The sequence below is a fragment of the Ambystoma mexicanum genome, chromosome 2p, assembly GCF_040938575.1.
Source record: "Ambystoma mexicanum isolate Mex_15411 chromosome 2p, UKY_AmexF1_1, whole genome shotgun sequence".
Classification (NCBI taxonomy): domain Eukaryota; kingdom Metazoa; phylum Chordata; class Amphibia; order Caudata; family Ambystomatidae; genus Ambystoma; species Ambystoma mexicanum.
The window spans coordinates 721645148-721672055 of NC_090923.1; the positions used below are offsets into that span (position 1 = coordinate 721645148).

General features: G+C 43.4%; 1 protein-coding gene across 8 annotated transcripts in view; it reads right to left on the minus strand.

Annotated features, from left to right (window-relative positions):
- The window catches only part of RYR1 (ryanodine receptor 1), a 946449-nt gene that overhangs the window by 325365 nt on the left and 594176 nt on the right, over nt 1-26908 (minus strand). For all 8 annotated transcript variants that reach the window (XM_069644325.1, XM_069644324.1, XM_069644319.1 and 5 more), the window contains 3 exons: nt 4013-4183; nt 2534-2593; nt 906-1043 (listed from right to left, as the gene is read on the minus strand). In XM_069644325.1, coding sequence (XP_069500426.1) covers nt 906-1043; nt 2534-2593; nt 4013-4183 — 369 coding nt within the window. The remainder of the gene's footprint in view (nt 1-905; nt 1044-2533; nt 2594-4012; nt 4184-26908) is intronic.

The window sequence follows — 26908 nt, forward strand, 5'->3', positions numbered from 1 at the left end:
CATTTTTATGTAAAATAAAATGTAAAACCCTGAGAAAACTAAACCTAGTCATGAGTTTCACATTACTGACCCCTCACACTACATAATACTGTATGATTTTGCCATTTTGTCTGTATGTCTGTATTTATTGGAAATAAAATACATATTTTTTAAACAATTCTAAATGTTTAAGTTACTATCCTTGCCAACCATTTCAAAATAAAAAAGAATCCTAAACTTTTAAAGAAAAAATACACATATTTTAAAAGTTCTATGTGTTATTTGTAAGCTTTAATATGTCGGGATTTCTATCCTGTTATAAATGTTATTTGGGTTCTCATGGCACATATGACACATTCCGGCAGAAGAAAAGCCTCACCTTTCACCATGATGCAAGCAATATGCAAAATAAAAGACTGCCAAACTAATGCACATTTCATTGAATATATCATTTACTTCACTGGGAAAAGTGTATAAAATGTGTTTTAACCTGTTTTAATTTGCAGGTGGAAAATGTTAACCACTTCGCTAATACACAATTTTATTTTCTATGACCAAAAGATATTTATTAAACAAAATGTACTCAAATAGTTAACTGTGTGCGTTGATCCAGTCCATGGTGGCAAACGTCAAGATGCACATATACATGCAGTGGCTTATATAGCTATAAAAGCATCAGATGTGCATGTTCTTGCGGACCATTGAGTATGCTTGTTGGATATGCTATCAGCCTCGTTGGTGCATATCATGTTAAAGTTTACCCTGAGCAACATGGATGAACTTCTTGTTCTGACCCTCTCACAACCAGTCCATGCAAATTTACAGCATTGTGTCCATCCATCCCTTTTAGTAGTCTCAAACTCATACATCCAAGCACTTGTCTACGTGCTAAAAGGGACAATGGCTCATGGGTGTCGCCTCCTTACCAGCTCCAGGTGATAAAGAACAGCTGAGACCTCCTGAACCCGCTTGACGATCTTTTCAGGGTTGTTGCAATCCTCTGCCTTTCCAGACATCTCCTTGTACAAGGCCATCTGCCAACGCATGGATGAGTTGTTTTCACACTGGAAGACACAATCACAGTTAGTCCTGTCTGCCCTCACTACTGCTGCTTCCAGTGCTAGGCCTCCAGGTCCACTCGGCCTCTTCTACACCACAGCTTCTGCCAAGGGTAGGACCTTTGCAGTAGCGGTGGTGTGAAAGCTGCTGGCCAGTCTGCACCTCCAGATCCCCACAGCTCCTTATAGATCATGCAGATTAATAGACCCTCTCAGGCCTATACTTAACACTACAACTGACATGAAATATGAAGGTCTCCCTTAGTGGCTTCTTCCTCAATGAAGATGCACAAGATAAGCATGTCAGTCCCATCCTTATAAATGCTTCCAGTAAGAATCCTTTGATATGATATGATAGTTTATTTATAACATGCTTAATACCCAGAGGTGTCTAAGCACGGAACCGGGGATCGAACCTGTGTTGCTCCGCGTCATCTTGCCTCCAAGGCGAGCACGTTGCCCCTGAGCTATCCTCCCAAGACCCTTTTTCAATACTGCTGCTACATGAGATATGCCCTTTCAGCACACATGTCCACTGCTAGACATGTTGCAGTCCAACATTTTCACTCAACATTGCTCCCCACTCCTGCAGTTAGAGGTACAGCCCACCATCTCCTCCGTAATCTATGCGGATGCACAAGATTGCTCCCCTCAGTCTCTTCTCCACCAGCAAGGCAGACAACAAGGCCTTTTTGTTCCATTCCTAATCATGTGGCTGCTTTTATTAACTATACTCAACTTTTCATTACTACTCACTACATTAGGTGATAACCCCTCACAGTGTTTTCTATAATGCTGAATATGCCTGAGTTGGACCACACATGTGCCTTGCCCAGCAGGCAGTGGAACATATCTCCTACTTCAAGTGGCATATCCGTTTCTGTTGGTATCTCAGCATGCCAATTCCTGCATCTGTTTAACCATGCTTCTACCTGCAGATATGTGAACAGTCATCCATGCAGGGGTGTCCGGGCACACCCCTGCGAACAGGTGTCTAAATCTCTAATAAGAGATGTCTGAATGTGCCTTCTTACATAGTATCTGGATGTACCTCTCCACATTTAGAATGTACCGCCAAATGTACATGTATCAACATACCTCTTCATAACACGTGTCTGAATTAACCTCTCCATGTGGTTGCCTGAACATACTTCTACATGGCAGTATAGGTGTGTCCCTCTCCATGTTGGTGTTTGGAAGTACCTCTTAGAGTTGGTCTCTTAACATTCCTCTTCATGTGGATCTGATGGACCTCTCCATGTGGGTTTCTGAATGTACTTCTTCATGTGGTTTTATGATCATACCACTACATGCCAGTGTCTCGATGTCCCTTTCCTTGGTGGTGTCTAGACATATTAGACATATCTCTTAATGTTGGTACCTGAATAGTTCTCACTGTGTGGATGTCTGAATGTACCTGCCCCTTGAAGTGTATCTATGCACCTCTCCATGAGGGAGTCTGGGCGTACCTCTTCATTGTGGGTGTGTGAACGTACCTTGCCCTGCAGGTGCAGGTTGTTGTTCAGGAATTCTCTCACTTCTTCATCAGTGTCTTTCTGTTAAAGAATAAGAGACAGAACAAAAATGTTTACTTTCTGAGTACAGTTAAACTTGCTTATAAGAAGGGAGAATGTGTTTAGCGGTCAGCGGCAGAGAACAGAAGTCTTAGTATAGTGACTAGGCACTATGCAGCACTAGAAGACCTCACCACCGCATATCCCTCTTATTCACTTCTTGAATTTTGCCCAGAGCAACCATGTGTTTTTCTTTTTCTCCTCCCATCTGACTGAGAAACCTTATCTGAGATATCCCCTTATTTGAAATGAGGCGATATCCCCGGCTATTCCTTCCATTGGAAAAACAAGACTTTTAGTAAGACATTTACTTCTCTGTACTGTTGGCACAGAGAACTAAAATGTGAGTGAGGTTCCTCTATGCTGCCTGTGTCCCACCCCACAGAACACACTTTCTGACATGTATTCATTCACATGAGAATTATTCCTCACATTGTTGGGTAACGTTGAATCACTTATGGCTTCACCATAAGTAGTTTCAGAAATCCGCAGGTAGACTACATGCTTTTGGTGCCTAGAGAGGTAATGCAGCTGCACCTCACAAATGATGTCTAATGGGCAGAAATATGGTTCTGTGGTTCCTGTTGGTACACTTGCATTTCTGCCAAAACGCACCTCAAATGGGGATTAACGCTGACCTACCAGCACTTGTAATACCATGGTAAACTCAAAGACAATGTGGCGGTAACAGAAATCGAGTTTGGCATTTATTCGGAATTACTGCTGAATTACCACCATTCTCGTAATGAGGCCCAATGTCTCAAGTGCTGGCTAATTCATTACCCATTGTATTAGGCTACTGAACCTGCAAGTCCCAGTGAAACAAGACCCAGCAATAACATCTTACATCTAAAGAAGAATATGGTGCTGTGCCTGGAACTTAAACCAGGACAATCCTCTACAAGGAGATCAATCAATTGGACCTTCCACCCAAAGGTAACAGGATCCCAGATAAATCAAAGGCTTCACCAGGATTCCCTCACCCCCCTTATTAACCTGACATACTGTAACAGGGTATTCCCTAGAAAAATGAGGGCATTCAGTGTTACTTTCCCTTCTTGGCCAGTACAATGAGAAGAGTTATTGGATATTTCGTACACTGTAGAGTTGGGCATCCATAAGAATGATGCACTACGCCAGGTATACTCCTCTCAAACAAAGCTCTCTACCAGCGTGTTCCCCACTGAAATGAGGGACTCCAGAAGGGCATTCCCCCACTGAAATGAGACTCTCTACCAGGATATTCCCTACTTAAATTTGACACACTAAGAGAGCCTTCCCCATTGTGATGAGGCATAATTGGGCATGCCACCATGAAATGATGGACTATTGCAGGGTGTAGTCCAGGGGCATGGTGGGCTGTTACAGACCATCCCTTCGCAATTAAATAAGGCACTGTACCAATGCGTAGCGTATCTTGGCCATTGTGATGAGCTCCTGGTCTGTAGGCGAGCACATGTTAAGTCCGATGGGCAGCATCTTTTTGAGTGTGGCGACAATCAGCGATGTCTGTACAGAGTAACGGTCTCCACGGCGTTGCTTTTTGGTCCTCTCCTGATCTGAGCCACCAGACTGAAAATCAGATAGGGAGATTTATGAGACAAAAAGTACCAATAACCCTTCCACTGCTGTCCTCACACCTCTTCAGCATGCATCTAGCGTGAAATCCAAAAGGCAGCAGTTAAAGAGTACAGACAGAATGTGATGGCAGATAAGCTTGCCACTTCTTTATCCACAAACACCAAGAATCTTACCCTGTCGTCAAATGCACTCTTTACTTTTCACATTTCCATTGCTAATGTGTCTGTCTTAAGTATTTCTGAGTACAGTTAGCAATTTTGTCGTCACCTTTTAACGCCTCTCAACTTATGAGGCATTTCCACGCTTTCATCCATATTCTAAAAATACGTTTTTGCATGCTACTTGAATGTAGTATACACAATACTACATACTTGTATGCTATCCTATCACTGATCTACTCTCAAACCCTGATTATAGTTTTAAGCTTCTACTCTGCCATGTTTATTAATTAGAGAATTCTAAATGTCTATTCCATGCCCTATACATAATGCAGTGATTATGAATTCCCCAATTCTGCTCACTATGCAACTGTTTCCATCTTTCTCCCCATCCATAAAATCAATGTGTTCGACTTATCAATACACATGATGTCCTGGAATTGTAATGTGCCTCTAGTAATTCATTATAGATCCAAAGTTTATCCATATGTCAGGCAGTTTGTTTATCCTTATGTTTGCAGGTCCATACACCTCTATCACCCCAGCCCTCTTCCCTTTTATCACTCCCTATAAATCTCACTTCTCCATTCATCCTCATACATATAAATCCATAAGTACAATTGACTCTCCATCCATCCACCCATCCATCCATCCATGAAAGCGTTGGTTCTTGACTGTGCTGCACAGAGTACAAGAGAACAGGACACAATGATTCATAAAAATGGGACAAAACCCAAGGGAAAGCCACACAACCTGCATAAATGAGAAGAGGACAATACAGAACAGAAAGGGAAAGCATATAATAGCTCCAGGCAGCAAAGAAGATATTAGTATAGACAAAATTAAAAATACAGAAGGGTTAACGACATAACAGGAAAGAGCAGGCAGAGCAGACGAAAAAGAGAGTAGACATCTCTTGAGGCAAATATAGAATAGTTGTGTAAAGTAGAGGACTGTATTTTCAGAAAGAAGAGAACATGTAAGGTAAGACAAAATGTACAGTTTTGGAAGCAACCTACCAAGAAAACTAGCAGATCTTTATATAAAAATCGTTCAATAAAGTAGAGAGCATAACAGAAAAGTATTGAATAGTTAAGAAAAAAAGGGTAGAGGACAGTCCAAGAACTGCGAGTACTATCGTAAGTATTGAAATGTTCAGAAAGATAAAGGACGGTTAAGGAACATAGAAAGCAGTTCAGGAAAGTCGAAGAGAGTTCAGTAGTGTAGAGAACAACAGTTCAGGAAAGTGGAGAATAATTTGAGGATGGAAAGAACAGTACAAAAAGGTAGCAATGGTTGCTAGAAATTAGAGAATAGTCGGGAAGCAGCAAGCAGTTGTTAAAGAGAAAACACTACATAAAACTACTGAACATTTCAGAATACAAGACTATCAAGAATGTTTGTGAGAAAAGAAAATGACTAGAAAAAGGTAAAGGCTAGTTAGAAAAGTACCAAATAGTGCTCCAAGTTTGACAACAAATTGAGAAAAAAGCTAACGCTTTGATAATTTACTAATGTGGAAAATCGATTAGGAAAGCTCAGAGAAATTCAGAAAAAAGCGATAAACCATTAAAGGATGTCAAGATTAATTTTGGAAAGTGAACAAAACAATAGTAGGGGTCAGAAACTAGAGGCAAATGTGGCAAAGAAGAGACTACCTCAGACAATCAATACATCTCGTTCGAACTTTGCTATTCAAAGGTAAATACACATCTTTTAAATGTACATGTCTTTGAAAGACACACCCTACAATGCACACAAATGTTATTCCCAATCCATATATAGCAGTAAACCCACACAATATTTCCTCAAATCATGTTGCATTATCAATTCAAGATAATTATTTGCTTTAAATTGCAGAATGCACATGAGCTGGAGACCAGAAAGGTGCAAGAAAAACAGTACCTGTTGTCCATCAGGAGAATGCCTTTTCCTGCACAAAACTACGTTTGCCTATGGTGTCAAGTCAGGTTTCTTGATTGGCAGAAAGTCATTTAAACAATACAAAACACAGTACAAAACAAACATTACCACTATAATATAAAGTAAGAAAAAATATGCAATAGGCTAGTAGTAACACATATGAAACACCCCATAAAAGCTGTCAAAAATAAAAAATATAGCAGTTTAAGCACTAGCAATTGAATTTTAGAAATAAGTCTTCTAAAATCAACATGAGATGTCACAGTTAGGAGCAGGAAGAAGTCATAATACATACCCCCCTCGCAGTCACGAAAGCACAATGCACACAAAGCATTGAGAGGTCTTCTGTTCCATGCAACCCTCGGGTACCTGGCAACTGCAAACACAAAACCAGGGCAGGCTGTGCACCAAGCCTTAAACAGGGACTCCATTAGGTGTGTAATGGTTGCCTACCTCAGAAGCGGGAAAAAGAAATGCAACCAACGGTTGCTGTACAGTCGGCATAAAAACAAAACATAAATAAGGGTCTCCTTTGCTTTCCCACATGGCCACACCTACAAAGGTTAGGGTTCATTTTCAGAAAGGGACAGCGCTCAACTTCATAGAGAGAAATAGATATTATAATCCGATAAGAAAGCGAACTAGACCCAAACTTCACAATAGTGTTTTACTGAGCTAGAAGGATTTAACCACAAATCTAGCTCCTGGATGAGGTGAAAAGAACAGGAATATAACTAAAGATTCAATGACAAAGTATGGTTCATGAAAGTAGAAAATAGCAGTCAAAATGTATAGTAAGTTAGGATAATGGATAGTTAGACGAATTCATGAAAGTGGCAAGTAGTCAGGAATTTAGAGGACAGTTCCAGAGACTAGAGAGAAGTTCGGGTCAGCATCAACAAGTTCTACAACATAGAAAACTATTGACAAAGGAAAGGAGAACATTTGAGAGAAACAAAGTAGTTTCATCAAGTCAGAACATGGGTCAGAAAAGTAATGAACAGATACAGACCTAGTGAAAAGATAAGGAAAATGTTTTCACTCTCAAGAAATTTGAATTTAACTCTGGTACAGAGATAGCAGATAGCTGGTAAAGGAAGTAGACACTAGTGTATCAAAATAGTGATCTGTTCAGGAACATGGAAAACATTTGGAACTCATTGGAAAATTAGGGAATACTTCATGATTGCATGGAAAGGAATAGGAATGCAAACATCAGGTCAAGAAAATATAGAACTGTTCCATAAAGTAGACAAGAGTCCACAAAATTAAAGAATAGTTTGGAGAGTAACAAATAACTCAGAAAAGTGGTCAGCAGATTGGAACATAGAAAGTTTTTTCAAAGGTTTTTTTTTTATAAAGTCGGTAAAAAAACTGTAATAAAAAAACATAGAAAGTATCTTAAGAGAGTAAAAACAATCTTGGAAAGTATCAACTTAGTAGAGAACTAGTTGGCAAAGAAGCAAAATGTGCAATACAACACCCCATGGTTGAGGTAAGTATAAAGAAAATTATGAAAGTAGCAACCATTCAGAGAGGAGCAAGCACTCAGGTATGTGATGAATACCCCATAAAAGAAGGCAACAATTAAGAAAAATAGCTGAGCACAAATGTAGAAACAATGTAAAGAAAAGAAGAAGGAATATCTGAAAGGTCGAGAAATTCTGAGAATAAAGCAGGGTACCAAGTAGGGTATATGCTATATGCGCTTATGACTTTTTATGTATCGGAGCAAGACTACCAAATGGCTTTCCGGATCTTGCACACAAATGAGTCAAATAAATTGTGAAACACAGAAGAAAAAAGAACATCTAGGCTGAGAAGAGGCATATTGTTAAAGCTTTTATGAATGTAAGATGGTCCACAGTAGCTGTAAGTTTAAAGGGAAAATTATTCCACCTGGGGGTTTGAGAAGGATGAGCGAGGCAAAACCTCTGGTTCATCAACTGTTTCTTTTAAGTTTAATGAGTTCTAAGAGGAGAGCAGATTGTGATCTCATGCAGCGACTCAGATAATAGTGTTAAAATGTGCTCCTAAGAATCTGTTTGGCTGAAAAGGCCATACGGAAAATATACAGAACAAATAGTCCAGGGTTAAACAGGCTGAGGCTTAATACCCCATGGAGGTTAAGAGGCAAGGTGCAGCATTCTGTAGCCTGTGTAAGCTGGAAGGCCTAAGTTAGTGAAAGATATCAAATGAGTGAATACTGCTTTGGGTTTCTGGCAAAGCATATTATTCATCAAAGTGATCTCCGGCCATTAAAGACTGCTTTCATCACAGCAGAAACCTGAGGTTGTCGAAATAACATTGAGTCTGTGATGACTTCTAAATTTTGAATCCGAGCATCAGGGCAGGAACATGGAATGAATGCCACAGGATAGATGTCTGCCAGCCAACTGACATCTGAATACCTACTATTACCCGTTCAGTGTTAAGCTTTAAGTTGTTGGCCACCATCCAGGCGTTAATTTACAGCTTATCCCAAGTGAAATGACCTTGTCTTGAGGTGACAGTAGGATGGATTCTGAGCAAAATAAGGTGTTATCCACATAGTTAAGTTATTATATTCCAAGAGTTTATAATAATTTCCTTAAAAGTAAGATATGAACACTAAACAGCAGTGGGGCAAAGGAGAACACCTGTGGGACACTAAAGAATATGTTTTTCACATTTTGAGCAACAGAGGGATAAAGTAATCAACTGCCAATGGTTTTCTAACACGCCCTGATCCATCCTAGGGCCTGATCTATGACTGAAACAAAACTATTCTGGAAGATTCTGTGCTGCAAGGGTGTGAAATGGTATTGAAATGGCTATATTGGCCATGGTGATTGCACCTCCACTTTCAACCATGGTCATTAAAGTGTCTGGCATTGATAGCACTGCACATTCAGAACTGTGAAGTTGTTTAACGTCAGCTTGTTGAGGGTGGAGGATCTCAATCAACAGGACATGTTCATGTAGCTGGGTTAGAAACATTTATTTTGACCAACTTAGAAATATATCCGATAGTTCAGAGAAGCTTATAGTTGCTGATTATAAATGGTTCTGCTTGGGGAGTTTTGAGCAGCGGAGTAACTACTGGTTGCTTAAATGTCTTAGGCATAATGTGCACAAGAGAAAAGGAAGAAAGGGTTAGGAACTAACACATTTGCAGATAAAGACCCAACAGAAGAGGAGTGTAATCCAAACAAGTACTCAACAGCTCAGAAAAATGCATAGCATAGTGAAGACTTTGAGAAGGTGGAAATAATTCAGCAGTGTAGAGAACCGCACAAACATGTAAGAAACAGTATACTGAATAGACTATGGGTTTCATTTGTAATGAACAATTCACAATTATTACTTTATAGAATAGTTCAAGACTGCTCAGGAAAGAGGCACATATTTGTAGAGTGTAGAGAACATTTCAGTAAAGTAGATAACAGTTAAATAAACAGTTAACAATTCAGGAACAAGGAAGAAGTAAGTGTAAAAAACATTTTGGAAATGTAAATATGAAGATACATTTAAAAAAGTAGCCAAGAACTGAAGAAGAGAGAAAAAAGTTCAGGGAAGTAAAGAATGCATCAGGAAAAAATGGAAGTAGAAAGAGATCAAGCAGGTGGACAATATTTCTATAAGGAGGATGGGAGTTAACAGTGATAGCCACCTACCCCAAGATATCAGTAAAGAGATGAGTAGAAAATGCAGTTAAGAAAGAGGATGCACAGAGATCTCGAAGGTTGGGAACAATTTATTCATAAAAGAAGACTTCAGAAATGTACATTGGTCTCGGGAGGATAGCTCAGGCGCAACGTTCTTGCCTTGGAAGCAAGACGACACTGAGCACCACATGTTCAATCCCTGGGTCCATGCTTAGACACCTCGGGGTATTAAGCGTGTTAGAAATAACCTATCAAATAAAATCATAGTGTATGCAAAAACATCAAAAATACAAAGAACAGAACGGGAGTGTAACTAAATCTTCTTCAAGAACTATGGAAGGCTTACAGGAAATAGCCAAGAATTTAGAATGGTAGAGAACGGCACAACAAAGTATGCAATAGTTAAGAAAAGTAGCATACAGTAAAGGAAAGTATGAATCAATTTATGAACAAACAGAACAAATCAGCAAATATTCTCAGAGACAGAAACGACTGAAACATCAAGGGTAAAGGTAGTGAATAGTCCCATAAAATATACAACAGGCCAGAGAAGTAGAGTAGCAAATAACTGAAGAAGACAGAGAGCAGTTCAAGTAGAGAATGGGTTATGAAGGAAGCAAGTAGTGCAAGAAAGTAAAGAAAGTGGAATTGTGATTATGAAACCTCAGAAGGTTTCAGCAAAATAGAGAATAGTTCACAGAAGTAGAAACATATTCGGGGGTGCAGCGTACAGTTCAGAAAAGCATCAAGCAGTTCAGATGTGTAAAGAACCATAAAGGAAAGACAATAAAATGTGTTTATGTGCTGGGATTTATATAGCACAGACCTACCAGTGACAAAACAAGGTGCTATACAACATAGGGATACAGCGTTAGGGTAGAACAACATGGAAACAACTAGAAGTCTAGAATATTAAGCGTACACTTGAAAGGACGTTGAGAGAGGATTGAGACGGTTAGAGGGTAAGTTGGTTTTGGAAAGTAGAGAAGACATTAGTAAAGAAGATAAGGATGTAGAAAGTGGAGCCCCTCTAAAGAAAGTACTGTAGACGGCAGTACAGAAAAGCAGAGCATACCTCAGATAATGAGAAAACAGTTCAGGAAACTAAAGACCAGTACCAAAAATAACCCAACAATGCACTGGGGGCAGTTCAAGGAGGAAGAGATAAGCACAGGAAAGTATTCAGCAGCTAAAAAAAAGTACAGAACAATCCAGCAGAGTACCGAACAGTGCAGGAAGGTCGTGACTTCTCAAAAAAGAAGAAAACATTTCAGAAAAGTCAAAAATAGTTTAATAATAATAATTAATAATAATAATAATAATAATAATAATAATAATATAGTTTAAACAGTATAACCTGGCTTCCAAAAGTATAAACCAGATCAGTAAAGCACAGCATGATGGAGGAATGTAGATGAACAGTTTAGGACAGTAGAAGGCAATGAGAAAATCAAGCAGTTCAAGAATGAACGAACAGTGCAGGAAAGTGAAGAATAGTTGACAGAGAAAAAAGCACATAAGAGTTCAGGAAAGTCGGATCAGGTCATAAAAGAGGAGATATGTTTGGACAGTGGCAAACAGCTATGCAAATAGAGAATACCTACAGGAAGGACAACATAATACAGCAAAGAAACAAACAGTTTCAGAAGATATAAAAATAATCTCAGAAAACCAGTAAGAGTTCTTGGAAAAAGAGAACAGTTGAAAACCTGTAGTTGAGCTAGGTCACTGTATATGACAAAGACAGGCAGGACAAACATGACTATGTAGGACCAAAGAATACATTACACAGCTGCACAAAGTGTACGGTTGTATACAAAACGAGATACATAATACAGCTATCAAAGTGTATGATCACAGTAGCACAAGGCAGTACAGTTTAGGAAGGATGGCAATGTGCCAACATGAGTACAGATACAATAGGAATAGTCAGCAATGAATAATACAAAGAAACAAGTATGAAGAGCAACAATTTAGACTACATAGATAGGGCTTAACACAAAATTGCAGTCATTGTTTCACTTCATCATCCACTGACCTCTGGAAATGCAGAAAAAAAAGCGTGAGAATATAAAAAGCTGCCAATATTGAATAAAAGCAAATGCAAGAAATGTCCCTATCTTTCTCCAAAATCCCTCTGCACACCACATCCTACCCTCCACGAATTGATCATGTAGGAAAAATGTCTACAAGGTCCTTTGTGTGCAGTTATTAACTGCAGAATACACAGAGAAATAGATAAAGCAGTCCTCATCGTTTGTGTATGTATGAAAAAATCTTGCATTCTGCTGTAAGTGGGGTACTACATAGCAAAAAGATGCGTACCCTGCTTTATGTAGCTCAGCACCATTATGCTCTGCATTCCGGCATATGCCACCGTCCTAGAGCTCAGTCTAAGAATGCCATGTGACCCAAAGCCAGCCAAAAGGGTCACAGGAAAACAAGCACATCTTGTTTAACAACCAAGATAATAAACTGTGTGCAGAACAGTATGTCTGAGCAGCCAAGAAAAAGCACTGTGGGGAACTATTCACATAGAGGCCCCAGCAGAAGAATTTGCCATCCGTATTGCCCAAAGTGGAGAACCATAGGTAATAGATCTCACCAAAGCCCCCTTTAAGTTCTTCTGTAATGAACCTGATCCCAAACAGCACCTTGGCATGCACTTAAGAAAGCCCCTCAGCAATGGAAGATTTGATTGAGTACAGGGACATATCCGAACTGACTAGTGCACACCACTCCCTTCCTCCCTCCCTCCATCCCTCCCACGTCCCTACTCTAGTCGTATTACCTTGATGGCTGCACACACTGCTCCCAACACATCTGAGGTTCAATGTGTTGTCCCTGATATGGCATCTCAGCATCAAGCTTCACTCTGCTCTGCATTCAAGAACAGAAATGTTCCAGAGATCCCAAGATCATGCAATCTCTTCTCCCTCTCACCACCCTTTCTATTCAAAATGGCACGCTTGTCTTGTTCCTTAACTCCCTAACTCAATTACCTGATCTAGATAGTATTAGGAAGAAAGGGCAGGGGAGAATAGTCTGATGAAGAAAGAACATGCCCTTTAAATACTATGAGGACTTGATAAAAGCCTGTATGCCAAACATATAGACCAATGGCACTATGAATCCTGTGTCAAGGGAGGCCTCTTTTACAAATATGCATTACCAATCGAGAAACGGCACTTTTTTTATTAGAAATAGTTTCTTCCTTATGTGTTGGGAAAAGGATTTTAAGATTAATCTATTTACTTCGTGGGGGATGGAGGTGCCAAAGAGAGGCCAGGGATTAACGCCATAGGGACAATATCATTGTTTGTTCTTAAGGAGTAAGCTAGTTTCTAAGTAGTTGCATGGAGTGTGGAAGTTAGAGGCAGACAGTCCATCTTTGGGGAGAAAGTCCATCTTTGCGTGGAAAAAAGTCTTCCTGAGCATGCTATAGAGTGCATTTGTGGGTAGAAGAGAGTTTAACTGAGGGTTGGAAACAGTCTCTGGGTGGCATAGGGTGTATCTATGAGTGATAGCATCTTCCACTTACTGGCAGACTTTCTTACACCCACCGGGAATGTGTGGGTGGGTTGTACAGAGTCCACCTGAGATGGGGTGTGGGGGTGCAGGGAGTCACTAGGCAAAGACAACCTGCTCACTAGATAGAAACTGTATTTAAGCGACAACCTTAAGTGGTATCTTGGCAATTGGAATATTATTTGTAGGTGGTGGGAAGACTATATGTAAGTAATGGGAGAGTTCATGTGTGGGTGCTGGAGTGAAAGAGATGACAGATTGTATCATATTACCGGGGAAGCCATGTTTCCAGTCACAGGTTCTCATTCTACAAACTCGTGAAATCATGCTGTTAAATGAAAGCTCAAGTCGGAAACATCGTTTTCCCCACGGACACAGAGTCTTTTGGTAATCCTACAAAGAGACCATTGATGGGTTGGGGGCATCTATAGTGAATGAGAGACTACCTTTTGCCATCAGAAAGTCCATCTGTAAGTAGCAGTGATGTACAGTGGTTGGCATTGACAATCTGTGTGTGGGTGTAGTTATTTTATTTATGGGGCTAGTGTCCAGCAAAAGGGTGCAGGGAGAAAATCTGTGCAAGTCTGTACAATTTTCCTTTTGTGAGTTGGAGTGTTCTACTCATATTCAGTGAAGACAGGCTCATCTAATCCCTCTTTGCCAAATATGAGAGACCTGAACACCAGCACAATGACGCAACCAGATAGTCCTAGAAAGCGTGATCCGCTATCAATGGCTGTGCATTTGCAGAGAAACAGGAAGAAGGATCCGACAGTGCGGAAGAGGTGGTAAGGGGAGGATAGGGGTGGGTTTGGTGGCACAGGAGGCTACACAGATAAGAGGGGCAATCTGAGACAGAGACCCTCGGCATGAATGTGTGGCAGCTGGAAGGGCGTCTGGGGGCAGAGAGCCCCCAGTGAGAGGTGTGATGGGGAGGGAGGTGGCTTTAGGGGACATAGTTCACAAGGGAGGCGACATGAGTCAGGGGAATGAGCGAAGAGGGAAGGTCAGTTGGTTGGGACTCTGGGAATAGCGACTCATGATGTGAGGTACTGCTCTTCGGCACAATCACATATATCTAGTAGGAGTCCATATTGAGGTAAGTCTTCCTTTTGTGAGTTGTAGAAGAGAATCCATTAAGGACAAATAGTCCATATACAGGGTATTGAGAGTCCATATGAACAGGGTATATAATTTATTCATGAGCGTTCAGTTCATAGTCATATATATTCCCTAAGTCCCATGGGCAACATAAAAAACATGTGAGCATGGAGTGATCAAATGGGGCAAGTATGTTTTCCTGAGTTGACCAATGGCCACCTAAGTTCTATGCACAACCTATATTTGCTTCTGCTCTCATCTTGTCACAAGTTTGCTGCAGCTCTAGCAAGTCAAATGAAGTTGAGATCAAACCTGGCCCTCATGCATATTGTTCAAAGAACTTCTATTGTATTGAATATGGACTTCCGTGGGGTGACCTGAGCAGAGAATGGCACTGATCTGGCTTAAGAAGAGGAGACTGCAGGGATTTGACTTTCCATTTTGCGCCATAACTCTATTGAAGACAGCAATGGTGTCCATGAATCATTACAATTTTCCTCTGCCTCACCCTGTGGGGAATTTTAAGGGTGAATCAAGGGGGGTGGGAGGGAAGAGACCCGGGGGATGATGCTTCATGCTGACTGCGCGGCACACACAGCGTCCATCAAAACACAATGAAAAGAAACAACATGAGCAGGTAGTGTTTTTTTCTAACCTGGCTTTCTCCAGACTACAAACAAAAAGAAATAAAAACATAAAGGGTAGAAAGGTTAGGATCCAGACATTTTTCACATTGAGTCACAGTTTGAATAAAGGCCTTGAAGAAGGGAGTTAGTTTCTACAGAAGATTTATGAAAAGGTAGCATGTACACAAAAAAGATTTGGGTGGAAAAGGATGACAGGCACATTTCAGAGCAAGAGCCCGACAGAGATACAAATCACTATCCAAATTCCTTGAGATGAAGAAGAAAAGGTTACTTACCTGCAACAATGTTTCCTGCATGTCTATCTTCTATAGAGACACAATCTCAGGAGGATATCCCCCGCAAGAGTTTAGCACTTTAGTAACCATACAAGGTAATTGGTTTCCTCAATTTATGTTGGGCCTTGCTGACATGGACAAGATACAACCTGACCACTGGCTGTCCCTGCTGTTCTTTTTGAACCTGCAAAAACACTTCATATCTCATTCTCAGCAGAGGAGTTAAGGTGGTTCAGACATACTACATCCTTAAGTGAATATACTTTGCCAAGCACATTCTTAACCATTTTATTTGATCCCTAACAAAAATCAACCAGCATATATCTGTTTGTCATTCCTCTTTTGAAGGATCAAGTGTGTGCTAGAGGATGATTCAGAGTATGTGGCTCCAGGCTGTGGAAGTCCTCCTATCTGGCTGATTGATTATTTTCCTTTTCCTAAATAACTGTGACCTCCTCTGTCACTCCTCTCCCAGTAGGGGTGCCGCACGGGTCTGTCCTTGGGTTTCGGCTCTTCACATTCTCCTCCTTCTATTTCAGCAATGTCATCTCCACTCTTGACTTCTCCTATAATCTATTTGCAAACAATACTAAAAAGAAATCTGCTTCCACCCCTTGAGCCCATGATCTGTCCTCTGGCATCACTAAATGCCCATCTGCTATCCATTACTGGATGGTGCTTTACTGCCTGAAGCTTAACACTTCCAACAATGTAGTGATCTTTCTCCAACCTTCAAAAGGCACACCCCTTCTTGCATGTGCTAAGTCATTTCCCTTGACCTCTCCAGACCACACCCATGGCCTGCAATCTGGGGAGGGTTTCCTTTGACAGTGATCTGAAACATGAGCACTCTATCACCTCGACTCTTCTAGCTTCTAGACCTAATTTCCTGAACATCACACTCATCACCACCCAGGTCCTCAACACTCTGGATTATTGCTCCAGCCCCATCATGGGGCCTACTTCGTGCAGGGTGCCAATATAGGAAATTTCACATTGTATTCAAATTCCTTCTATTGGAGTTTAATCAATCTGTGGGCTAGCTCCACCTACTATGGCCAACTCAGTCTCCTGCTGCCTCGTATATTTACTCCTTCACCTTTTGGGCTCCTTAACACTGGATCTCCATACCCCCAGAGGATTAAGGGGATTCCACCAGGGCCTGGCTTCAAGATCACCCTAATGACGGCTCTTCTATCCTTGGAGGGAGCCCCCGAGTACCATCCCAATGATCCCCAATCACTGTCACAAACAGAGTGTGTATCTGTTGTGACAAAGTCACATTTTAGATGCACCAACTGAAGAAGTTTGGGGGACCATGGGAGTCGGAAAGGTCCACAAGTGATGTGGTGTGCTACCTGGAGGAGCTACGCTGGGATTCTCCCTGGGTCCTTCTTCACCATGAAGCCTCTTGTACCCCTTGGAAATCTAGGTAGGGGTTTAGCCCTCTGTGCAATAGACCAGGGAAGGTAGAGCAAGAGATAGTGACCCGTCGCCACACTGTTTCAGACCATCACATGTAAGGCAGGAACACACTCTAACATTGATTGCTAATGCTAATTGAGCATCCTGTGCCCACACTCAATCCCCACATCCAGGGCCTACTCAGCTCTCTGCTCTGACCCCCGGGCAGAGCATAATGAGGCAAGAGGTCCGCCAGCTGACGTGAGAATGCTCCCACCAAACATAGTAGTCAAGGAGGGTCACAGACCCCAATACTCTCATTGCCTCACCAGTTACCCTTCTCAGAGGAACAATGCCCCTGAGCCTTGCAGTATGGTATGTGGACCATTGGCTCATTTCCACCTGAGTCTAAAATGGTAGGCCAGGTCATTAACTCCTCAGTCCCTGCAAAGAAAGGAAGTGAGTCGGCCAATCACAAAGGGGGAAGGAACGTGTCAGGATCGGACAATCTCAAGGAATAAAGGAAACACCCGAAAGTGATGAAAGGAAAACAGAAAAGGGCTACTCATGCAACCCACAGAGTATGACGTAGCGTCAATCCATAGGACCATTGAGGAACTCTCTTCCTCACAATATTTGGATGCTTCCTAATCTGCTGGATTTTTGGAAATCCCTGAAAACTCATTATCACCTGAGCAGTTCAGTTTTATTTCCACTCTGCGCCTACATACAGTGACGCTATTCTGAGCTCTTTGTTGAGCTGTGTTCATTATAAATATCCAATACAATACATTACAATGCAGTTTGAAATTGCAAATTGAACGTTTATTTTTATCTGTAACTGATTAAATGTGTTTTATGTGTTTTTGCTTGTATACGTTTTTTTGTTATAAACCAATACAAAATAAAAACAATTCCAATACAGTGGCTGTGTCCAGATTGATTGATCGATTGATATTTTATTTCTATTGCGCTCGTACACAAGTGTTTCAGAGCGCGACAAAAGAGAAAAAAGGGAGCAAGCTGCTGGAGAATAGCACAGCCTCAACATGACTCTGGCAAAGAAGCAGAAATGCGTGTTGGTAAGCTCAAGGTATAACCCTTGCAAGAGGGAATTCTTCCTGGTTACCCACGCGTACCATCACTCTGGACAGCAGAAGGCGTAAGGCTGCTGTCATACTGAGCGTGATCTGTTAAATTCAGCTTCTCTGTTTATCTTCTTTTCAAAGTCAAATGTATTCGTGTATTACCATGATGTTGTAAGTTATGTAAATATTTGTCACTTTTTTTGTGAAACCTTTCATTATTCTCTTTAAGAAGCAATGATGTAATCAAAAACAGTTTACACAAGCTCTAAAATTTGCTTTCTCCTTGCTTATAAACAATTATCCTTTTGTCTGTACCACTATGTCTTTGTTGTTTCGTGTCAATAACAATATTTCTGAGGCTTGTGGAATCTGCTTAGATCACATGCTGTGCATAGGCCGACATCTAGTGGAAGCTGCGGAGTATTACAGTTTGTTTTTCGAAACTCGAAAATGGGCGTTGACACAGGGCGTGCCAGTAATACTATCCCTATTGGGGACATCCACTGTACCCAAGATCCCTCACACGTCTAGGATCCCCAGATTGTTTTTTTCCGCCATACTGGTCGGAAGCATTTTGCGGAGTCCCCTGGCCTTAGCCATACTTTTGCTAAAATATTGATTAATTTACATCCTTTCCCCATCCCAACGTCGAACTTCGACACTCGACGCAGGCTTGGAGAAGAATTCGACCGTCGGCTGCTGCACGACGGATTTGGGCCTCGGAAGGCCTTGGAAGGCCTCTGGCCTCGGCCCTGCAAGTAGGGAGAGTGGGGGGTTGGACATACTCTACACTCTTGGTATATAGGTACACCTTATACATTTCCTACACTTACCAGACCGCTGCCTCCAGGTGCGTATGGAGGGTACCCCTTTTCAATTCTGCCCCAAGTGCAATCGCAAATAACCTTGGGTCGACAGGCACGCCACGTGCAATCTCTGCTTGCCGAGGGACCACCCCGAGGTGAACTGCAGAGCGTGTAGTAGGTTTAAACCTAAGACACTTAAGGACCGTTCGACGAAGCGTTTGGGCCGACCATGCCAAGCAGCGGAGGGCGCATTCAGCGATGGCAGCGACGGCGAGGGCATTACGGTGTTGAAAGACAGCCGAGCGCAGGTCCCAGACCTCAGAAGGTCGTCCGACAGGGTGGCTATGGGGAAGACCCCCGGCGACACAAGCGCTTCACACACCACTCACACAAAACACACGAAGTCCAACCGAGACTCGACGACGTTGAGTTTTCGGAAAGAGGCACATAGAGAACGGTCCGAATCAGTGTCCTCTGGGCGTTCTCGATCGAGATCGCCGCATGACTCCAGGCAATCATCCACTCTTGCCAAGAGTGCCTCGCTTCCTAAGCTAACAGGAGTTCGATCGTCGGAGGACGAAGACGACTTCCACCCCCAGGCCGCTCTCCAGGAGTCGGAGCCTGCAGACAAGATCAGCGCTGCCCCACGTTCGAAGGACAGGGACTCTACCCCCGATCCTCGACGCCAGGCGTCGAAAACCTCCGGAACCACAAAGGGACAGGGAAAACACTTTTCCACTCACAGGGAGGGGGGAAAACAGCAGAAGAAGCAGCCACTGCACTCTTCCACACCTGTGAAACACTCCACTCCTCCTAAACAGACAGACAAGCCCAAGTCTGCTGCTATTTCTAAAACCAGCAAATCTACTCAGGATAAGTCTCCTAGACTTTCTGAGAGAGTCATTCCCAGTTCCAAAGAATGGTCGAATGATGACATAGATCACTCTGTCAAGGATATCTTCTTTGGCAGACTTTTATGATAAAAATCCAGACCATTTCCTTTCATATAATCCACAAGGGGCTACACCCTCAGGCTCTAATGATCCTATCCCCCCAAGTAAGAAGCCCCGGTTTGAGACACCTATGAGGTCTGCGGACCCCTTCGATGTACAACCATACTCACGGCCATACTCACAGTATCAAGGAAAGACCTCCTTTGGTGAGGGCCAAGAATTTGGCATGGTAGAAGAGCAAACCGGGACGGGCTACTATGGGGATGATGAGGACCAAGAAGAGGAAGAGGAAGACCCTGAAACCTACAGAGTAGATTCCCCGGTAGAGAAGGAAGCCCCGGTTACCGACTCCCCTGTCGATAACCAACCCCTCCTGAACGAGGTTCTCGCACGAGCAGCAGAACATTTCCATATTGACACCCACGGTGTCCAGGAAGAGAGGGACTTCGCCGAGGAGTTAGTGGGAGAAAGGAGGCCTGTTGCCCAGACCATCCCTATCCTTAAGTCTATTCAGCGAAGAATAGACCCATCCCTGGTGAACCCGAACCTCACCAGAGCAGTCAATCCCAGAGTTGAAAAACCTTTCAGGGCAGCCCAGTCATACCCTCTCTATATAAGAGGACATCTGAAGCCAGACTCCCTGGTTGTCACTAACACTCGTAAGAGGGCTGGAACACTCTTGTCATCGTCCGAAGCTCCTCCAGACAAGGAGAGCAAAAAACGATATGGTTTTGGCAGGAAAGTAGCCTCAACGTCCGCCTATCAGGCAAGGATTGCAAACCGCACCACCCTGTTGGCCAGCTACAACTGCCATCAGTGGGAAGAAGTCGCGGCACTCATAGCCTCTGCACCAGAACCCTTAAAGGGCCAGTTAGCACGAATTTCCGCAGAGGGTAGAGCCGTGTCTGGTTGCATTTTAAAAGCAACTTTTGATGCCGCGGACAACGCAGGCAGATTGATAGCAGAAGGTACTGTTATCAAGAGACATGCGTGGTTACGGCAGTCTGGTTTTAAGGCAGAAACCCAGGCATCATTGTTGGACAAACCGGTGGAAGCCGATCTGTTGTTTGGTAAGGCGGTCAAGGACGCGCTGAAGAATGCCAAGGACGAATATGAGACGCTCAAGTCCCTTGGCCAGTTAACCAATAAGCCCCCTAACCAGAGAGGGAATGGAAATTCTCAACTTCCCATTCTTTTTGACTGCGACGACAATGGAGCTTACCCATTGAGATGACTCAATAGTTTCAATGATCCGTTCACTTTCAAGTCTATTCAGCTCTTGTTGAACACTCTCCACTAACGCAAAGGGAATCGCTCTTGGTTTAAAATGCACCACTGGCACCGCTCCAGGTTTCAGTGTAATTCTGTGAGCACAATTTTTTAGCACGCGGCCAAAATTCCCAGAGAGGATCAAACTATTCCCAGGGGCAGGGTACACAGTGGAACAACAACAGCCAACAGTCTACCCAGGGTTACGGCAGGGGTAATAGGAGAGGACGTGGTAAAGGCAGAGGCAGCCCCAGTAGAGGAGGCGGCACGCCTCCACCAAAGCAGTGACAATCAGTTCAGGGTCCCTTCTATCAACTCAACTTCCCATTCTTTTTGACTGCGACGACAATGGAGCTTACCCATTGAGATGACTCAATAGTTTCAATGATCCGTTCACTTTCAAGTCTATTCAGCTCTTGTTGAACACTCTCCACTAACGCAAAGGGAATCGCTCTTGGTTTAAAATGCACCACTGGCACCGCTCCAGGTTTCAGTGTAATTCTGTGAGCACAATTTTTTAGCACGCGGCCAAAATTCCCAGAGAGGATCAAACTATTCCCAGCCCTAACTCTTGATGAAACATTTCATCAGTACCTTCATTGGAATTGTCCTCCACACTCGAATTGCTGCTCTTTACAATTAGCACAGGTTCGTCTTGACATGGATCCAATCTAATTTTCAATGCAGCCTGGTCCTTCCATCCCAAGACATTAACGCCTTTCTTAGCAATGTAAATGGTCACCTCTGCTTGACAGTTTTTAAATTGCACCATGCTCTTGATCCAACCTGTGATGTGAATTCTCAAATCTTTGAATCCTCCTGGATTTTTTATATCAGATTGATGAACATTTGCACTTAAACCTTGGCTCTCAAGCCTCTCCATTGTTTCAGCCATTATAATTGTATAAGGAGAACAACTGTCAACCATCACTGACAGCTTACAATTGTCAAACATTATTTCATATCTGGGACACTTCAGCTCTCCATTGACTGATCTGCGTACCACCACCACTCGCTCCTCTTCTGAGCCTGAGTCATCCTGTACTAAAGACACCATCTTTTTGTTCTATAAACCACAGCACAATGTCCTCTCATCCTGCAAATGGTGCACGTCTGGTTGATGGCTGGACAGCTCCTTGAATTGGCATAATGGCCCACTTTGCCACATCTGAAGCATCTGTCTTTATCTCTGCCTTCAGTCTTGAATGTAGATTTCCTCATTCCAGTCTTGACCTCTTTGCGATCCTGTTCCTTTCATCTCACTTTTTTGTCATTGGGAACAGCTTCACCACTCTCTGCTTTGTCCTTCTTGCTCATTACAACATTTACTAAAGGTTGCTCTAGAGACTCCTTTTCCGATTGACTTCCAGTTTGCACTTGAAGAACTTCCAATTTCGTATTCTTGATCTCCTTCGAGCAGAGATGTGTGTGCTTAACTCTTTTAGCAATAGCCATAGCCTCTGGTAGGAAAGGAATCCCTACAATCCACAACCGATCTTGAATCAGGGGATCTTTGGTGTGGATGATAATGTGATCCCTGATCAATTCTTCCACAGTGATGCCTTTCCCAAATCGACGTGTGTTAGCAAGCTTCTTGAGGATTGACACATACTCTTCCACTGATTCATCATCCCTTTGAGACCTAGTGTAGAATTTATTTCTATTGATGGTGACATTGGTCTCCGGGGCATAATACTTGTCTAACTGTCTCAGGGCCCATTCATGTTCATCCAAATCACCAGCTTCATCACCAACCAGCTTTGGTAACTCCCTGTATTTGCGTTGGCCTTCTGGTCCCATAGCATGCAACAATAATAATTCCCTTTTCTGTGGTGTCAAACTCTTTTGTTTAACAGTCGTAATGTAGTTTTTCCAATATTCTTTCCAGTCTAGCCAGAATATGGTTGGTCGACCAGGATTTGGAAAAAAACTGTCGGGTGGATGTACCGTAATCCCTTGCATGTTGAATTATGCAAAATTCTGCATTTATTTATTTTGAAAAAAAAAACTGCGACTAAAATGAGGCTTCAGAGTAATAAGGATTACCGGCTGGGCTTGACCTAGTGTCTCTCAATATGGCTGCATGTTGAGTGACGCTTTAAGGTGCTTTGCTCTAGCACTATTATGAACTGTCAGATACTGCAGTCTGTGCGCACGCACACAACATACAATGCTTTGTCTTCAGAGATAACGCGCACAGCCTCGAATAGCTTAAACTTGGCCAACCTGTGCCTCTGAAAAACCATACCTTTAACTTCCTTCAGATAAATGCTTGTCCTCTGCATTTCTCAACCGTTTCACTCCTCGACTCCTGACCTAATGTCGTTGGCATATATATCACGTCACTACTCCCACACACCTCAGTTCCTCACTTTTTCCCCCCCGTGGTCAGCAGTCACTGGGAAAAATCCATAATGGACTCCAAGCAATGAAACATTTAAAAAAACGGACTAATAGCCGACAGTAGCACAATGGATGCAACTCTTTTTTAAATACAAAGGGTTGCCTACCCTTCGATTGTCGTCCCCCAACAAATGGGATATACTGAGAGCGAAGTCAAAAGACACTTCCATAGCTGGGCAGGCTGGGACGGCGATGAGGAAAATGTGGGAGAAGAATCCAAAGAAAGAACATTACTGGCAAGTCATTTCTCCTTCAATGGATTGCATGCTCCCGCAGATTCCTCATCTAGATAGACTTTCAAAGCAGTAGAGCACTAGGAGGCGTAACTAAAGTCTAAAACAGAAAGCTCTGCAACACCGCTCTCCCAAACTGGGCATCAGCCGCACGGGCCCTTTTCAGGTTGTAGTGCTTCGTAAATGTGTGAAGGGATGACCAAGTCTCGGCCTGACACATCTCCTTCACTGGCACTCCGTTTAGCAGTGCAAAAGAAGTTGCTAAACCCCTAGTTGAGTGCACCATAATGCCTGAAGGCACTTCCTTCCCCACCTTCTCATAGCACCCTGAAAAACAGAGGACTATCCAGCAGGATATTGTTTGTTTCGTCCCTGCCAGTCCCTTCCTTGACTGTGAAAAGACAGCAAATAACTGGTCGCCTTATCTGAAAACTGCTGTTCTAGCCACACTGTAGCTCAGTGCCCTCCTTGGGTCGAACCTGTGTAGCCTCTCATACTCTGTGGAAGGATGAGGCGGGTGGGTAAAACACTGGTAACTCTACGCCCTGAGATATGTGGAATTCGAGACAACTTTAGGTAAAAAGTTTGGATAGACTTTTAGTAATACTTTTTGTCTGAAAAACCTCAAGAATGGCGGCTTACAGGGAAGAGCCTGAAGCTTGCTTACACGTCTTGTCGATGTAATGGCCACCAAGAGAGTTGTTTTCAGGGTAAGGACCCTCATTAATGTGGAATGTAAGGGCTCAAATGGAGCCATCATCAAAAAAGTGAGAACTAAATTCAGGTCCCAGGCCAGAACCACAAAATCTGTGGGAGGGAACCTGATTACATGGTCTTTTAGAAACTGGGCCATCACCAGGATCGAAAAGAAAGAACCTTGATCCTATGACCCTTTAAACAGGGATGAGGAGCCAGATAAGACTTTGACTGTGCCTATCTGCAGGCCTGGTGAGGCTAATGAAAGAAGGAATTCCATCACAGCGGTGATGGTACACAAGGTAGGGTCCACTTCTCGATCACGACACCACACCTAAGACCTTCTCAACCTGCACATGTAAAGGGACCTAGTGGAAAGCCTAGGTGCAGCCAGCAGCAACTTGAGCATCTCCTCTTAGAGGTCTCAGTTATCATACCTTAGCCTCTCGAAAGCCACGCATGTACATTGAGAGAGTGGGTTCGGGTGCAGCACCCGACCCTTCAACTGGGATTGGAGATCCGGCCTCTGAGGAAGCAAGCAAGTTGGGCAGAAGGGCCAATTACAGAAGGTATCATGTTCTCTTCAAGCAATCCGGTCGACGCATTAGACAATAAAAATACAAAAATAACCTCCTTAACTTCCGGAAAAACACAGGCATCAGGGGAAATGCGTAATGGAGCTTGAAGACCCACTCTACCAGAAACACATCTCTCCATTCCCTCCTTGAAGGGGATTCCCTTGAGCAGAATTGCTTGCATTTCGTTTTGGCCTTTGTGGCAAGCAGGTCCACAGATGGGGTTCCCCACTGGGCGTAGATCTCCGCAATGACCTCTGGACATATCTTCCATTCGTGGGAAACTGTGCTCTGCCTGCTGAGAGCATCCACCAACTCGACCTCCACTCCTGTCTGATGGGCTGCAGAAGCTGAGATGTATTTACTCCAGAAGCCAGAATCATAGTTGCATGGCCTCCCTGCACAGGGGCAGAGATTGTACACCTCCTTGCTTGTTGTGGTAATGCATGGCTACTGTGTTGTCTGTTGAAATCAGGACATGCTTCCCCCTGAGGGATGGCGCAAAAGCCATCAGGGCTAGCCTAATTGCTTGCAACTTCTGCATGGTGATATGCCAATGGCATATCACTGGGGCCCAAAGGCTGTTCAATTTTAGCCCCCGGCAGTGAGTGCCCCAGTCCTTCAGGGACGCATCCGTTGCCACCAGTGCTTAGGGCCAGGGTGGGCAAAAGGGTTCCCCCACCAACATGTTCTCCCTGTTGGGCCCACCATGAGAGGTCGCAAAACACTGACCCAGACATTCTCAGGACATTCTTCACATCGTCGAGGACCATTTGAGACCACTGACCTCTCTGAAGGGATCACATTTGCAACCTCGCTTCTAGCACCAGAAATATGCAGGAGACCTTGAGACCCAAAAGGTGGACGAAGGAAGCCACTGGGATGCTGTTGAGAGCTGCCACCACTGCCATCAGCTTGAGAAAACCCAGGGAGAGGAGGCTTGGCAAAAAGGCAGCTCTCTGAACTGATGTGTGTCCTCGATGACGACACTCAGGAACCGCATGAGTTTACGGCAGATCGGCACATGAAAATAGGTGCCCTTAAGGTCCAGCGACGCCAACCAGTCCTGGAGTTATGGAGCTTGCAGAATTTCCCTCAATGTCACCATCCTGAAATTGTCCTTCCTCAGGAACATGAGGTCCAGGATGGGGCAGAGTCCTCCTCCTTTATTGGGCACCAGGAGGTAACATGACCAGCCCAACACTCTGTCCTCAGCTCCCACCTCCTCCACTGCACCCTTTAAAAGCAGGGCTCTCATCCCTCAGTTCTTCCTGGAGCTCTGGTTCCTGTTGTTCGACAGGGGTTGGTGGTCTGTCCGGTGGTCTTGTTAGAAAGGGCAGACAATATACCAACCTAACCAGCTGCAAGGCCCAGACATTGAAGGTTATCTACTTCCATCTGTCCCAGTACTCAGAGGCCATATCACCAACCAGAAAAATGTTTGGGGAGAACTTAAAACGGCTTAGCAGGAACTGTCGACCCTAACGCTGCCATCAAAGTCGACTAACTCTTGGACTCCCCTCTGCCCCTGCCGGGATGTGAGAAATGCCTCTGGCCCCGCTTTGTGGCAGCTGTGCCTTTCTTCCAAAAGAGACATAGTGCCTGTAATCCCTGCATCTTGACACTAAGGCAACATATTGTTTGGCAGGTTGCTACACCTAGCAACTTCACAGCAAGCATCAACTCCTTGAAATGCTCTAAGGATTCTCGAGCCTTCGGCCCAAAGAGGTGCTCGCCACCAAAGGCCATATCAAGCAATTTAGCTCGCATATTCAGGGGAAACACTGAACTGTGGAGGTACGCTGCCCTCTGGAGCACTGCCAATGTCCCCATGGAACGACCGACAATGTCAGCAGTGGCGAGACCTGCCTGCAGGGTGTGGCTCCTTTCCATCATGAACTATGTACAGGAACCCATCTCTCACCTCTCACATTAATTGCCTTCTCTGTCATACTCCCTGATGCAAATATTTTCCTAGCTAGAGAGTCGGTCTTCTTGGATTCCATGTCC